At 65.2% G+C, this 14427-nt stretch overlaps 1 protein-coding gene across 5 annotated transcripts; it reads left to right on the top strand.

The window, feature by feature from the left end:
• Nucleotides 1–4167: 4167 nt before the first annotated feature.
• On the top strand, nucleotides 4168–13967 carry C18H14orf180 (chromosome 18 C14orf180 homolog). 5 transcript variants are annotated; one of them, XM_069558774.1, is made up of 6 exons: nucleotides 4168–4472; nucleotides 5773–5944; nucleotides 9575–9701; nucleotides 10021–10147; nucleotides 11704–11739; nucleotides 12148–13967. In XM_069558774.1, the coding sequence occupies exons 3-6, from the start codon at nucleotides 9591–9593 to the stop codon at nucleotides 12351–12353; spliced, it is 480 nt and encodes a 159-aa protein (XP_069414875.1). In that variant the 5' UTR covers nucleotides 4168–4472; nucleotides 5773–5944; nucleotides 9575–9590; the 3' UTR covers nucleotides 12354–13967. The 5 variants fall into 5 exon arrangements, with proteins under 5 accessions (XP_069414875.1, XP_069414878.1, XP_069414874.1 ...); XM_069558777.1 differs by having other exon boundaries at nucleotides 4184–4472; nucleotides 5773–5904; XM_069558773.1 differs by having other exon boundaries at nucleotides 4184–4472; nucleotides 5776–5944.
• Nucleotides 13968–14427: the final 460 nt, after the last annotated feature.

Below are 14427 nucleotides of genomic sequence, written 5' to 3' on the forward strand. Positions count from 1 at the left end.
GTCACACGACCCACGGGGCATGTGGGGCCCGGGCCAAGGTGGAGGGCCCGTCTGCACGTTGCTGGGCCCACTGCGAGGGGCTCGAGCTCGTTCCATTTGCCTCTTGGCCTCTGGGAGCCCTCACGCGAATCCTGATGGGCCTGGGTCCCTGACACCCACACCCACCCAGATCCCCCGTCCCCCGGCAGTTCTGGCTCTGGCTCCTCCCAGCACAGCATTTCTCTGGAGGCCTGCGGACGGACTCCTCCTGCCTCGTCAGGCCAGACATTCGGGAAGGACCGTCTCCGACAGGGGTAGCGAGGACTGTCTGAAGGACCAGCTCTCCCCACCCTGGGCCCGCGGCTTTAGGCAGAGCCTGGGCCAGCATCCCGTGCCCGCAAGTCTGGGCCGCGCAGACCCATGAGCCTCCAGGGCCCCGCTGACCACCCGCCTCTGGGCCCACACCGCTGCCGACCAGGGCCCAGCGCCCGCTTGCCATCTGGAGAGCGTGGCGCTTGGGTCCCCCCGGAACCTAGACCACCCCGCAGGCAGCCTTCTTGTTACCCGGCGTCCGCTGCTCTCAATGGGCAGATGCTGGCCCAGGGCCGTGCAGGCAGGGAAAGGGGAGCAGGGGACATGCCCACTGAATCCAGCACCACGCTTTTCCTCATGTTCCCGTGTAGATCCAGACAGCCATGCACAGAGGTGCCAGGACACCCCATGGCCCTGCTTCAAACCCCGACCTGAGCTGCCCCCTTGGGGCCCTATGTGGGCACGTCCCCATGGGGACCATGTCCTAGTTGGGCCAACACTAGGCCTAACCTGGGGGTCCATCCAGGAGGGGCCTAAGAGGCTCAGAGCCATGCCCGGGGCTCACGTGCCCGGGGCTCACACACCCGGGGCTCACACACCCGGGGCTCACACTCGTCCTCACCCAGCGAACACGCTTCACTTTTGAGGATGGAGCACATGCCCTTGCTTGTGTGTGTGTGTGTGGAGGTGGGGGTAACTCACAGTCCTGGTGTGTGAATCCAGGCTGTGTGTGACGGGTGTGTACACTTAACCTTGGGACCAGCCGGAGCCAGGTCCCCGAGACCAAGAAAAAGAGAAAGCGTGAGTCGCTCAGTCGTGTCTGACTCGCCATGATCCTATAGACTACAGCCCACCAGGCTCCTCTGTCCATGAGATTCTCCAGGCAAGAATGCTGGGGTGGCTTGGCATTCCCTTCTCCAGGGGTATCTTCCCGACCCAGGGATCGAACCCATGTCTGCCCCATTGCAGGCAGATGCTTTACTGACAGCCACCAGGGACGGGGGAGGGACACACAGATCGGGAGGTCGGCCACCACCGACGTCTGACCAGGGGGCCCAAGCCGAGGTCACCCGATAGCCCCATTAAAGCCCAAACGGCCCCCTCAGTAGCTCAGGCCACCAGCCCGAGCTCCCCTCTCCCACCACCGCCCCCCCCCACCCCCGACACCACTCCACTGCCCAGACCCCGACAGGAAAATCAGCTGTGACAGGCAGATTTCCATGGCCCCTGTGCTGGTTACGGCTTCTGTACGGCCCCCCAGGCAGCTGGCCCTTGGGAGGGACGGGCTTTATAAATAAAATTTATCATTGTAATTACGGCTCCTGTAGAGAGCGGAGGACTTTTACGGCCTCCTGGAGGTCATGAATAATTTAGGAGAAGGGAGAACGGGCCTCTCTGTTAGCGAACAATGGGGCCCAGAGGTTCCCATTACCACAGCTGCGAGGACGCCAGCGCCCGACTCGGGGACCAGGGCCCGCCAGGCTCTGAGGGGACACCGCCTGGGGAACGGCATCTTGTGAACGGCGGTCCTGGCCAGTGAGCAGACACGGCCCCTACCGCCAGAAGCTGAGGATGACAGGCTGTGTGCTCCCATGAAGGGCATCGATGGGGCGGGTCCAGGCTGTGACCTCAGGTGGACCCTCAACCTGCGCCCACACCAGAAGAGCAGCGCCTCTCCTGGGCGCCCACAGGGGCAGACGCCAACCCGCCTGACCTCCAGCTCTCGCCCTCTCTGCACACACCCCCACCGCGCACACTCTCCTGGAGAGGCCCCGAAGGCAGGGGTGCCCCCTTGCTTGCCTCCAGTCACAGGGGGCTCACCACCTCACTGTCGGCAGAAATTCTCCCCTACCCACACTGTGAACCCCACCCCAGGCTTCTCTCCCAGACCCTCCCGCACTGTGCATCAGCCCCTCCAACCCAGAGCCCACATTCCCCTCCTCACTGCCCTTCCCCCACCTCCTGAGTCCCCCACCCTCAGGCTTCATGCTCACCAGCCCACCACGTCCACCTGCGACCTCCTCACAGCCGGCCTGGGGTGAATCTCCACTCCTCGACCCTCCTGGTCTGGCGGTGGCCCTGAAGCACCCCCTTTCTCCCTGCCCCCGCCCCACAGGCCCCCCAGCTGCACCTCCCTGCCCAGCTTCTGCCCACCATGCCAGACTGACCTCATCACACGGCGGGGCTCAGGGCTGGTGCTCAGAGCCCCCTAGGTCATTCCCCCAGCCCCGTGGCTTTCTGTACCGTCTCTGAGATGAACTGATTCCTTCCTTGGCCGTAGCGGTTATAACAAACTGCCACAAACCCTTTGACTTGAGCAACAGAAACCGATTCTCTCAGGGTTCGGAGGGGTCCTAAATCAAGCTTTTGGCAGGAGCACACGGCCTCTGGGGGCTCGAGGGGAAGGTCCCGCCCACCCCTCTCAGCTTCTGGGTGGCTGTGAGAGCTCTGGGCTCGTGGCCCCCTTCCTCCAACCTCTGGATCTGTGATCATATCACTGCTTCCCCTTCTGTGTTAAATGCTCCCCCTGATGGGGACCCACATGCTGGCTCCAAGTTTGTTGACATTAGCAGGCTTCAGACCGGTGATACAGTGTGTTTTGGGGGACCATTTTTCAAGCTACCAAGAGGTTAACCCTAAATTCACATCTCCCGCTAGAGTCACCTTGAACCAGGCACGTACATCTAACTCCCCCGCCCCAGGAAACCCCCACGCATCTCAAATTAACTGGCCCTCATCTCATAATCCCACAGCACCCCAAAAACCTGCACCCCTGCCATCTGCCGGGGGTCAGAACAATGCCCCCAAAGACGTCCACGTGCAAACCCCCTAAATCTATCATGTGTTAGGTCACACAGCCAAAGGGAATTAGGTTGAGGACAGAATCAAAGGTGCACGACTTTAAAACGGGGAGATGATCCTGGATTGAGGGGGGAAGGGCAGCGTAGTCACAGGGTCTTTATTGTTGAAAGGGGGTCCGTGGGGGGTTGGAGCGGCTCTAGTGGGAGCTCTGAAGACGGCTGGGGCCACGGACCGGGAAATGTGGGTTGTGTCAGGCAAGGTGTGCAAGGTGTGTGCAGACGCGTGTGAGACAGCGGCCACTGGCCACACCTGTACCCTCCCAGCAGCTGGGTCTCTCCACGCCTGGAGGCCTCGTTCCGCGGGGGCTGCCGCGTGAACCAGCGCATCAGGAGCTGGCCTGGGCTGGGGGCCGGGGGACGGGGGGCACCGACTGGGCCAGGCCGGCCCCTCCAGGCTGTGTGACTTCGGGCAAGTCACCTTCCCCCTCTGACTTGCTCTTTCCTCATCCACAGGTCTGGGGCGGCTCTGCGCCTGCCACGAAACGACACAATAGAGAGCTGAACCCCCAGCTCCCGGCCCAGGTCAGACCCTGGGAAAGCTGGGCCCTCAGCCCCGCGGCCCGGCTACCCCAGAGCAATGCTGGGCCTCAGATGTGGTGCCCTGAACCAGCAGCCTGGGATCTGTGCTCTGCCCTTTCCTCCGGAGAACGCCAAGGCAGGATGTGTGGGGTGCAGGAGCAGGGGGCAGCGCGGGCCCCTGCCCATTCTGGAGCTCCACTCTGGGCCAGGTCAGTCAGCGGCTGGACGCTGTGATCACCCCGCCTGGCCCCCACGTCAGAACCCATCTCCTCTCCCTGCAACACTCTGCCTCTGACCCTGCCCTTGGGTTTTCCAAGAACTGCTTGTCTCCAGAACCGGCCCGGGAGGACACACGTAGGCCTGGAGGGCAGTGAGAGGGCACTGACCCCTCGCCTTGTCTGCAGGCCCGGCCCATGCTCTCAGGGCCTGGGAAACGGTCACCCCCTCCCTGCTCTGGGGCCAGCGGCCTGTCCTTGGGGTCGCTGCTATTTCTGCCAAAGAGGAGAGTAATTATAGCTCAGCCTTTGCCAGCTGACCGAGCTCTGCAACCCGGCAGAGGGGCCTGGGGCGGGAACATAGACCGGCCAGAAATCGGCCCCGCAAGCAGGCAGGCAGCAGCTCCAGACCGGAGCCGTGGGAGGCCAGGCAGGCGTGGCCCTGTTCACCCAAGCAACCCAGTGCCCACCTCTCCAGGGCATAGGAGGGGTGCTGCCAGCTGGGCCAGGACCGTGCTGGACGACTCGCTGGGGCAGCCGTGGAGCCCGGCCCGCACCGCCCCTCACAGAGCTGGGAGGGAGCCAGGTGAGAGCCGCTCCGGGGAGCAGGGGATGCTCATGCCCGTTTAGGAGTCAGGCTCAGGGTGGAGAGGCCCCAAGACGGAGGCAGGCGGGGACCCTGCTGCCGGCAGGTGGGCGGAGCGCACACTGGGGCCTGCCCTGGGGCTGGGGGCCTCCCGTCTCCTTCACCAGGGCTGGGGGCTTGCAGGGCTCACCTGGGCACAGCCCCAGGCGAGCCAGGCGCTCGTGACGCCAGGAGCCCGGCCCCTCTAGACCGCGTGCTTTGTCTGCCCAGCGGGGGTGGCGAGTGCCTTCAGGGACATCCCAGCCCCCGGCGCTCTGAGCGCCTCCCCAGGGGCCAGGCCTGAGCCGAGGGCCCTGCTGTCCCTCCATCCGAGCTCCTGCCCGAGGCCAGGCCGTGCGTGGGCAAAGCAGCCATGCGGGGGCCTCCACACGCCGCCCACACCCCGGGTCAGGCCTTCTGAGGCACAGGACAGCTCGGGCATTCAGTAGGGACCACAGTCTGGATGGCAGGGTGGGACCCTGACCCCTGCCAGCCCTCTGGTCTCGGGACTTGCTTAGAACCAAGCTCGGGACACAGGGACACAGCTCTTTTCTGAGTTGACTCAACCAGGGAATCCCCATCCCTCCCACTGTGCGCGTGGGGGGCTCAGGACACACCACTTATTTGGCACCTGCTGTGTGCAGGCACCCGGGGAGCGTTAGCTCTCCAACCTGATGTTAGCACTCTGGATGGTGGGCAAAACCCAGGGGTGGAACTCAGGGTGAGTGTGGTCAGGGTCTGGATGGGGATCCATGGGCCCCATCACCTGGGGTGCTCAAGGCCGAGGTTAGCTGTCCCCTGCTTTGGACACACAGACATCACAGGGCCTGCTGCTGCCCCACGTCCTAAATGCACCCCAGAAATGTGCAGGCTGAGCGTCCCAGTGTGGAGGGGCCTCGGGGACCCCCGGCCAGCTCCCGTTCCCTGACTCCCCGCTCCAGGCAGGGCCAGAGGCAGTGGGCAGCCCCAGCGAGTGAGACCAGCCCACGGGGCTCCCCGGAGTCCTCCCCCAGCTCAATTCGGAAACGGTGCTATCTGGGGAGCTGCCAGGCTGAGAGCTGCCCAGGGACGCTGGCCGGCCGGCCTCCCTACTCCCACCCGCCCGCAGCGAGCTGGCACAGGGGCGTCCACAGCCTCTGTCTCCTTCCCCAGCTCGGAAAAGGCACAGCCCGTGGTGTCAGGCCCCTGAATTCAGCCCGCCGCTCTGGGCAGGGGTCAAATGCCACCAGGCCACTGGCCCCACAGCGACGGCCTCCTCCAGCAGGGCTGTCCAGAGGGCCACTGAAGCCGCCACCCCGTAGTGTAAGAGAAGCTTCTCGGCCGCTCGCAAGCTGCCCCGGCTCCGGTTCCCTCTCTGCCAGAGGCTCTGACCGCCAGTGGACTGTGGGTGCAGGTGGGCAAGCTTACCTCGGGTGCGGCAGCCGGGAGCCCAGGTGAGCCTGCCTGGCATGAGTGTGTGTCAGCGAGTGTGGAGACACGTGTGTGACTTGTGTGTGCTGTGTGTTACGTGTATATGTGTGGTATACATGTGTGTGTGTACGTGTGTACAAATGGGGATGGTGTGTGTGGTGTGTGTGTCTGAGTGTGTGTGTATATGTGGTATGTACGGTGTGTGAGAATGGAGGGGTGTGTGTGTGTATCTAGGTGTGTGTGTATGTGTACATGTGTGTGGGATGTATGTGTGGGGGGTGTATATAGTGTGTGAGTGTGGAGGTGTGTGTGTGCATGTGTGTGTATGGGTGTGGTGCGTACATGTGTGTGGTATATATGAGTGTGTCTGCTGTGTGTATGTGTATATAGTGTGTGAGTGTGGAGGTGTGTGTGTGTACATGTGTGGTGTGTGTGTGTGAGTTGTGTTGTGTGTGTGTACATAGCGTGTGTAGGGGTGTGTGTGTACATGTGTGTGCTGTGTATGACTTGTGTGGTATGTGTACGTGTAAGCAGTGTGTGAGCTGAGGGATGCATGAGCTCAGCCTCCGGGGTGGGGTCTTGGCTGGCTTGGCTCTCCCGCCTCCGCTGGCTGGACATCCCTGGAGGCGGTGTCCCGAGGGACAGGACAGCGGGAAGGCCGGCTGAGGCCCTGCCAGCTCGGGCTCAAGGCCCCTGAGGGCTGCAGGACCTGCCCAGCTTGGCCATCACCTGAGCCCAGGGCCCCGCAAGCAGCCAGGCACAGGGAGGCTTGGAGGGTGCTGGAGCAACGGTGGGATCAGAGCTGAGGAAGGGCCCCTGATGAGGACAGAGGCCAGTGGGCCGGGGGCAGGGTTGGGGACAGACACAGGGTGCAGACCACCTGGCCTGCAGGAAGCAGGAGCCCGGTGGGGCCGGGTCAGACACCAGGGGGCCGGGGCCCAGGGCTCGGCATTGTCCAAGGCCTTGAACCAGGCGAGAGCCGGCCGGCCCAGCCCACCCTGCACCCCCAGAGGCCGGGGAGCAGGCAGGTCAGGGGACTGCTATGGATACTGTCGCCAGCTCCCGAAGGTGTCAGGTCACGGAGGGAAGGTGCTGGGCCAGAGCCCACAGGCCATCGGGGGGTGGGGATCCTCGGGGGGGCAACCCTGGCCAGACCCCTTCTCCTGGGAAGCAGGCAGAACCTTGAGGAGCCTCGCTTGGCCCCCTCAGGGCCCCCAGGACTGGCCCAGGAGCTCTGGGGGTGCCCAGGGCAGGTCTCCAGCCCAGGGAAGGACAGGGTCCCCCCCCAGGCAGCGGCCTAGCAGGCCGTGCCTGCCCCGACAGGGGGCGGAGGAGCGGGTGACACTCTGCAGGCCCAGAGCTATTTTCCACCCTTATCGCCCGTCTGTCACGAGGCCGCCTCGGAGAAGGACACTCATGTTACAAGCCGCCCCTGCGGGAGGCCCCAGGGCCTGCCCGCCCCCACACAGGGCGTCCACCCCAGGGAGGACAGGGGCCTGCGGGCAGGTGGGAGGCAGGGCCCAGAGCAGCCTCACCCGCTGGGCAGACCAGAGCCACGCCTTCCTCTGAGTTCCTGGGGGGGAAACTGAGGTTCAGCCCCTAGGCTTGACTGAGGCCACTGAGCCTAAGAAGGGTGGAGCCCAGCACTCAGGCCAGTCCTGGGGGCCTCCCCGCTGGGGAGGGGCCGGGGGGCCCTTTAACAGAAGCTGGAGCCTGGGCGAGGCTGCAGGTGTGGCTGAAGGCTGATGGGAGCAAGAGGGGCCTGGGGCTCCTGAGAGACAGCGGGCAGGGCACCCTGCAGGGAGCTCCCCCTGCACACAGGCTCCGTGCTGGGCATGGTCGCTCCCTCTCCCTGAGAGCTGACCCAGGCTGACTGGCTGTGAGCCCAGGCAGGTCCCGGTCACCCCTGCGCCCTGGCAAGAGCTGCCACACTCACCCCAACCAGAGCTGTGGGGTGTTTCCAGCTGAGGAACGGGAGGCTCCGAGAGGTTAAGGGGCTTGCCAAGGTCACACAAGGTCACAGGATGGGGCTGAGTGAGGCTGCCTGCCCCGGAGGCTCGGAGCTGCCAGGGACACTCACCACATTGCACCTTCACAGCCAGTCACGGGCACATGCACGTGTACAGGCACACACACACTCCCACATGCACACTGGCACGTGTGCGCACAGACAGAAGGCGCGTACACTGACGCTCGTCCTCACACATGCTCCACATACGTGCGCACTCACACGCACGGGTGAACGTGGTCACGCACAGCTGCACACACACTCTTGCCCAACATATGCAGGTACACCTGTGCACCCACACACACGTGTCCACAGAGGGCTCACACACGTGCATCTACGGGCATCCACACGTGCACACTCACCAAAGTGCTCACACAGGTGTGCACACATCCCACCACCCCCGGCCTGGGGGCAGGGCCCTGGGAACCCCAGTAGGGGTTCAACCGCTGGGCCACTGGCAGAGCCCTGGCCCCCCAGGGCCTCTGCGAGAGCAGGCCTCCCCCCCTCCATCCCCTCCACCCCCGTGACCCTGTTTGCAATAAAAAGCCTGACGCTGAGACAGGAGAAAATTGCTCCTTTTTGAAATAACTGAATGGCCGGGCTGTTATCTCCCAGATGGAGAGAGCCCTTCCCCAGACCAGGCACCCTGGGCACCCCGGGCACCCCTCCCCGACCCGGCAGCTCCCGCCTCACTCAGCCCCACCTCCACCCTTGGGGGCGGGGTCCTTGGAGGATACCCCTCATAAAGCACGGACACCTGCCTCCATAGAGAGGGAGCAGGAAGGCCCACCCAGGACCCCAGAGCAGGGCCCCAGCAGAGCCTGGGGCTGGGGATGGGTGGGGAGAAGCTCCCACGCCACCCCGCTCTTGTTATCCATGGGGACGGGGCACAGAGGGCCTGGCCACACCCCCGGCACCCACTTTGCTGTACAGGTTCAAAGCAGGCCTGGGGCTGCCTGGCTTCACCCGCACAGGACTGAGGGAGGCCTCAAAAGTCAAGGACCCTTCAAAGGACGTGAAAGAAAATTCACACTAGACAGACCGCACTCAGAGGCTCCCAGAGGGGGCAGTACCGCCTTACACTTACTACACGAGCACTCTAAACACCAGGGAGAAAGACAGGGAGGGACAAAAAGACAGAGGGAAAAACAGTCTGGGTGGGCCTGAGGGCTGGGCCCAGCAGCTCCAGCCCCCATGAACGCCAGAGAGGCCTTTCCCAGCCCCCACGAAGCCCTGCTGAAGCCCAGCCCTGGATGCCGGCTTTCAGCCTGGAGCATCCCCGGGAAGGAAGCAGCAGTGATGTTTACTGCAGTCTTATCTGTGGCCTCAAAACAATTGCAAGTGGCAACAGTCAAATGCAAACCTCCCGGACATCCCCACTAATGAAGGAGCACGGTCGTCAATCACAGGGTCAGCCCTGCGGAATATTACGCAGCCGGTAAAGCTGATGATTCAGAAGATGGCAGCAGGGGAGGACACTGACCACGCGGTTCTGAGCAAGCAAGTTTCCTCCACGCCGGGAGCAGGTCGAAGGGAGGCTGAGGGGTGGGCGGATGCCAGCTCAGCTTCTGGAAAGAATCTCCCCCCCTTTTATTTTATTCCTGTGTGTGCACCCTGGGTGATAAATAATGTCTGCTTATCTCAGGACCATGTCCCCGTAAATGAAGACTGCAGCGCACGCCTTGAGCCCCGACTCCCAGCCAGAGACTCAGCATCAGACAAGAAAGAATGAGGAGGCGGCTCCAGGCTCACCGACACCCAGGGCGGGGAGGGTGCGGCAGGGCCCAGGGAGGGCGCTGGTCTCTGGGGGCCCAGGGCCCCGTGCACCTGGTCCAAGGGCTGGGCCTCTGTGGGTGGTGGGGAGAGGAAGGAGAGAGGGAGGGGGTGGTCTCTGCCCCAGGAACCCCAGGGGGAGAGGGCTGAGTTGGGAGAACCAGGAGGCCTGGCCCTCCGCCCACCCAGGGGTCCCCCTGCCAAAGCCCAGAGGAAGCAGCAGGCGCTCTGGCGAGGCTGCCTGTCTTCTCCAGCCTCCGGGAGGCCAGACGGGAAGCACTCACTTCCGCTTGCTTCCCTCTACTTCCCACCCTCCAGGAGGGCAGAAAGGGCCCCGCCTCAATCCTGAGACGAAGCTCACGGGAGCGCTGTGGCCGTGGGGATGAGCCGCGGAGGACCACGAGGCACGTGCGGTTCCGAGAGCCCCTGGAGGTGGCCGTCCGCTGTAAGAGAGGAGGCGAGCGGGCCGCGGCGGGGCGGGCGGGGGCTCGCGGCGGGGCGGGCGGGGCCCACAGTCACGGCCCTGCCCTCACAGTAAAACCCAGGCCCGTGGGGTCGGGCAGGACTGAGTGGCCGTCAAGAAAACCACAACCGACAGGAAGCCTAGAACCAGAGCCGCCGGGGCCATCCCTGTCTTCTTGAGGAAAGGCCGGAGGGCAGGGGTCCCCGCGCCCACCCACTCTTCCCTCCCGCATCCCGAAGCTCCTCCCTGCCCCCCAGCCTTCACTGCTCACCTCCCCGGTCCTCCCCACTCCTGCCCAGCGCCCCAGGGCCACCCCAGAGCCCACTCTGTGCCCCTGCCCCCTCCACCCCTGCCCAGCTCACTCCTACTCCAGCCCTGCCCGTGGGCCACAGCCCTGTGTCAGCTAGCGATGCCTTGTGACGAATACCACAGACTCAGCCGCTTCAGCAACCGCGCTGATGATCCCAGCAGCCCTGTGGGCCGGGGCCCCGGGCACAGCCGCGGCAGCCCTCCCTCACGGAGGCGGCCACCAGGGAGTCAGCCAGCACCGGGCCTCACCCGGCGCCCAGGCCCCTGGCGCAAGCACACCGGGTTATTACAGAATTCACGTCCTCCAAGCTCCACCTCCAAGGGCAGCAGAGGAGCCTCTCCCCGACCTCCAGACCCTCTGCCCGGAGAGCTCGTCCAATGGGGCCAGGCCCACCCAAGACCCCGTCTCTTGACTCGGTGCCTCATGGGGATTCCCGTCGGAGCTGCGGGACCCTGGCCCCTCTGCCGTGTCCTGCTGGTGGAAGCGTGTCCCAGGCCCCCACGCTAAGAAGGGGGGACCACACAAAGGCAGGGACCCGGTGGGGGTGGGGGCATCTTAGATTCTGTTGCCACGGCCCCTAAGGACGGGACTCCGAGTCCTGCCGAGCTGTGAGTGCAGCTTGCCGCCCCAACACATGTCAGCGTCTCCTGTGGAGGCCGGTGGTAACCAGCGGGAGAGGCCTCCACCAGGGGCCCTGCCCCCACACTCAGCTGCCCCTCCCTCCCAGATCGGCCCCACCTCCAGGAGCTCCCGAATCCCGAAAGCAGAGACCCTCAGACGGGGAGTTGGGCCCGGTCAGCATTGGCCTGGGGCCTCCAGTATTGGCCCGGGGCCTCCAGTGAGCCAAGCAGGATGGATAGGAGGCCAGGCGTCTGGCCACCCTCGCCCCAGGACCCCTGCAGACTCCACACACACCCCTCCCCCGGGACCCTCAGGAGGCGCCCCGCATCTGGAAGCTGAAACCTGAAGCCTAAGAGGCTGGGTGGGACCCTGGGAGGGCACTGGCAGAGAGGCCAGCCAGGGGGTGGACCACCCAGCCAGGTCAGGACCTGCGGGAGCTCGTCTCCATCGGCAAAGCGGGGAGCTCTGTCTGACCTGGTCAGACTCAGGGTCCTCAGGAGGGAGACTGACGGGGGACACCCTGGGGGAGCCTGGCTGGTGGAGCGGGCTCACCTTCTGAGAGGGGAGGCGCCTCCCTGCCCAAGCCCACTCTCACTCTCCTCCCCAGACATCGCCTGCAGGGAGCCCACCGCCGCTGCCCAGGGTAAGTTCAGAGCCTTCACCCTCGACCCCCAGAGGCCCCGCCCCCACGGCTCCAGCACCCCAGACCCTGGCAGGGCCCCGCCCTCAGCTGGGGTCCCTGATGGACGTGGGTGGGCAGCAGCTCCCCAGGGCCGCCCTCTGCCCCTCACTGCCCACCGCGGGAGGGCGCAGGGCAGGGTGCCCACAGCAGGCCCCCGTTGCAAGGAGCCCACTGGCCAGAGAGGGATAGGGAGACCCAGGCCCCCGGGGACCTTGGGGGTCACTGAGCTGCCATGAGCTGCCAGCCCCTGCGGGAGCCCGGCAGGGTCCGCACCGGCCCCCGCTGGTGGGAGGAAGGGCGCCCGCGGGGTCCCCGCCGGGGCCGGGGTCAGGCCTGCCGGCTGTGCTAACCTCCCCCCTCGGCCCCCAGCGCCCAGCCGGCCACGGCCCCGCGGCAGCTCCCTGCTTCTGCGGCTGACGACCTGCGTCCTGCTGGCGCTGGTGCTGGGCGTGTGCTGCGGCCAGGCCGGGCCCGTGGCCGGGGCCCTGGAGGACCTCCGGGCCCGGCTCCTCGCCGCCCTCCTGCGCCTGCGGCTGGCTGCCCTGGACTGCTGGCGCTGCCTGCTGCAGCTCTGACGGCGACGCCCGCCCCCCAGGGCCCAGGGGCATCCACCGGGAGGTCTTCTTCAAACAAGAATGTCACCACTGAAACCCGGGCACCCACGGGTTCCAGCCCCTAGGGCTACCCTTCAGGCGCCCCCTCACCCCGGCAGGAACTCTCGGTGACCTTGGGCTGGGCTGCTTGTAGCCCCTGGAGCCGGGGGCACCCTCCCTCTTTCCGGGGCACCCAGAGAAGGAAAGGAAACTGGGCTTTGCTGCTTGGGGACCTGAAGCCCAGACCCCAAAACCGGGAGAGGTGGCTCGGGGGTGCGCTCTGTCCTGCAGTCACGTGAGGGGGGCCCAGCACCCCAGCTTATCTGCCACCAGCGCTGCGCCCCCGGCCTGGGGAGCCCCGCTTGTCCAGGGGATGTGCGCCACCTGGCCCCTCGAAGCTGCTGGCCTGGGGGAGGCAGAGAGGGGACGAGAGGGCTGAGAGGCAGGGTCGCCGCCCTCGGGATGCGGCCGTCTGGGCCTGGGTCCCAAAGGCCCCGCGTGGGCTGTGTGGAGCCTGGGAGCCCCATGACCATGTAGCCCACGCAGGCAGACTGAGGGGGCTCTGCGGAGACAGACCCTGGGTCCCCTCAGATGCAGGGAGGGAGAGGGGCCTGAGCGAAGCAGGGAGGCCCCTCCGGGGGAGAAGCCCCCACAGCTCGAAGACGGGTGTCCACACGGGGCCTGGGCTCCTGCCGTCCGCCCCCACGGGCTAAGTGGGGAGACGCCGGCTTTCTGCTGAAACACTGCCACCTCTTTCCTCCCGGAGACATTGGCCCCAAGGAGGGAAGTCGGGACCGACTTGCTGTGGATTCACTTCGGCAGCCGCTGCAGAGGTCGGGGTGCCGTGCGAGCAGGCCCCCCAGGGCTTCAGGGGCCGGGGCACCCGTCTCCAGGGTCCCTGCAGGCTTCAGAACTCAGGGAGCCCTGAGCCGGGAGCCCAGCAGACAGAGGCCCGCCTCCGGGGGCAGCGGCCCTTGGGGACCCTCCAGCATCACAGCTGCCAACCTCACGGACACCCGCCGCCCCCTGCGCCCACCCACCCCCTGAAGAGGACGGGCAGGCTAGGTGGCAGAACCGAACCCACGGGAGTCAGCCCCACCAGCCCTGAGCCCGTCGTGAGGGGAGCACTCGGGGGTGCCTGGCTTCCCCAACACCCCTCCTCAAGGCCCGCCGCTCTCAGCTCAGGGCTTCTGCAAAGACCCGCTCAGCTCCGATGGGTCTGCAAGACCTGGACCCCCGCTGCTTTGGGGAAAGTATCGCTCAAGGTGCACCCGAGAACGCTGAGAATTCTGAAACACGAAATCCATCCTCACACCCGAGCAGTGACGGGAAGCAGACAGAACAGAGCCCAGATGGAGGCTGCAGCCGCCGGGGGCGGGGGGGCTCCCGGTTCCCAGCAAGTCTGGGAAACTCCAGGAGCAAACACAGAAGGCGGTGTTTTCAGTCTTCAATTGAAAGCAGACAGAAAATAGAAACAAAGGCAAACTGAAGAGGCAGAAAAGATGGGTAAAGAGACACCTGATCCTTCGTCCACATTAGAGGCCCAGGTATTTTTGTTTTTATTTTGACTTGAGAAATAAATACATTTGCGTGGAAGAACCTTCACTTTCAGTTAAGCTGGAGTAGAATTAAGATAGGATGTCCATTATCAGACAGCACTGGGGAGAAGCAGGCACTGAGGAAGCGGCAGGGCAGACCCTCCTCAGGGGCCCCAGGGCACGGCTGGCCCCTCCAGCCCCAGGCGTCCTTTCCCGGCCCACTGCAAGGCCACCGCCTCCTGTCCCAGGACACCCTTCCCAAGGCCAGCCGTGCCTTTCCCGGGAGCCCCCAGGATGGGGAGTCTGGGGGTGCCAGTGCAGCTGGCCCACGACAGCCTGTGTGTCAGTGACCGTTGCGCTTTGCGCGTGGCCCTGTAAGAGGACACAGGCCTCTGCTGGTCTGACCGAAGGGCTGCCCAGACCGGCTCCAGGCCATCCACAAGTGCCAGGCACACCCACACCTGCAGCAGAGCCTCTGGTCCAGAAGCCCACATCCAGGGCCTGCTCCACCCTCCAGA

Source organism: Ovis canadensis, chromosome 18 (assembly GCF_042477335.2).
Source record: "Ovis canadensis isolate MfBH-ARS-UI-01 breed Bighorn chromosome 18, ARS-UI_OviCan_v2, whole genome shotgun sequence".
In the NCBI taxonomy this organism is placed as follows: Eukaryota; Metazoa; Chordata; class Mammalia; order Artiodactyla; family Bovidae; genus Ovis; species Ovis canadensis.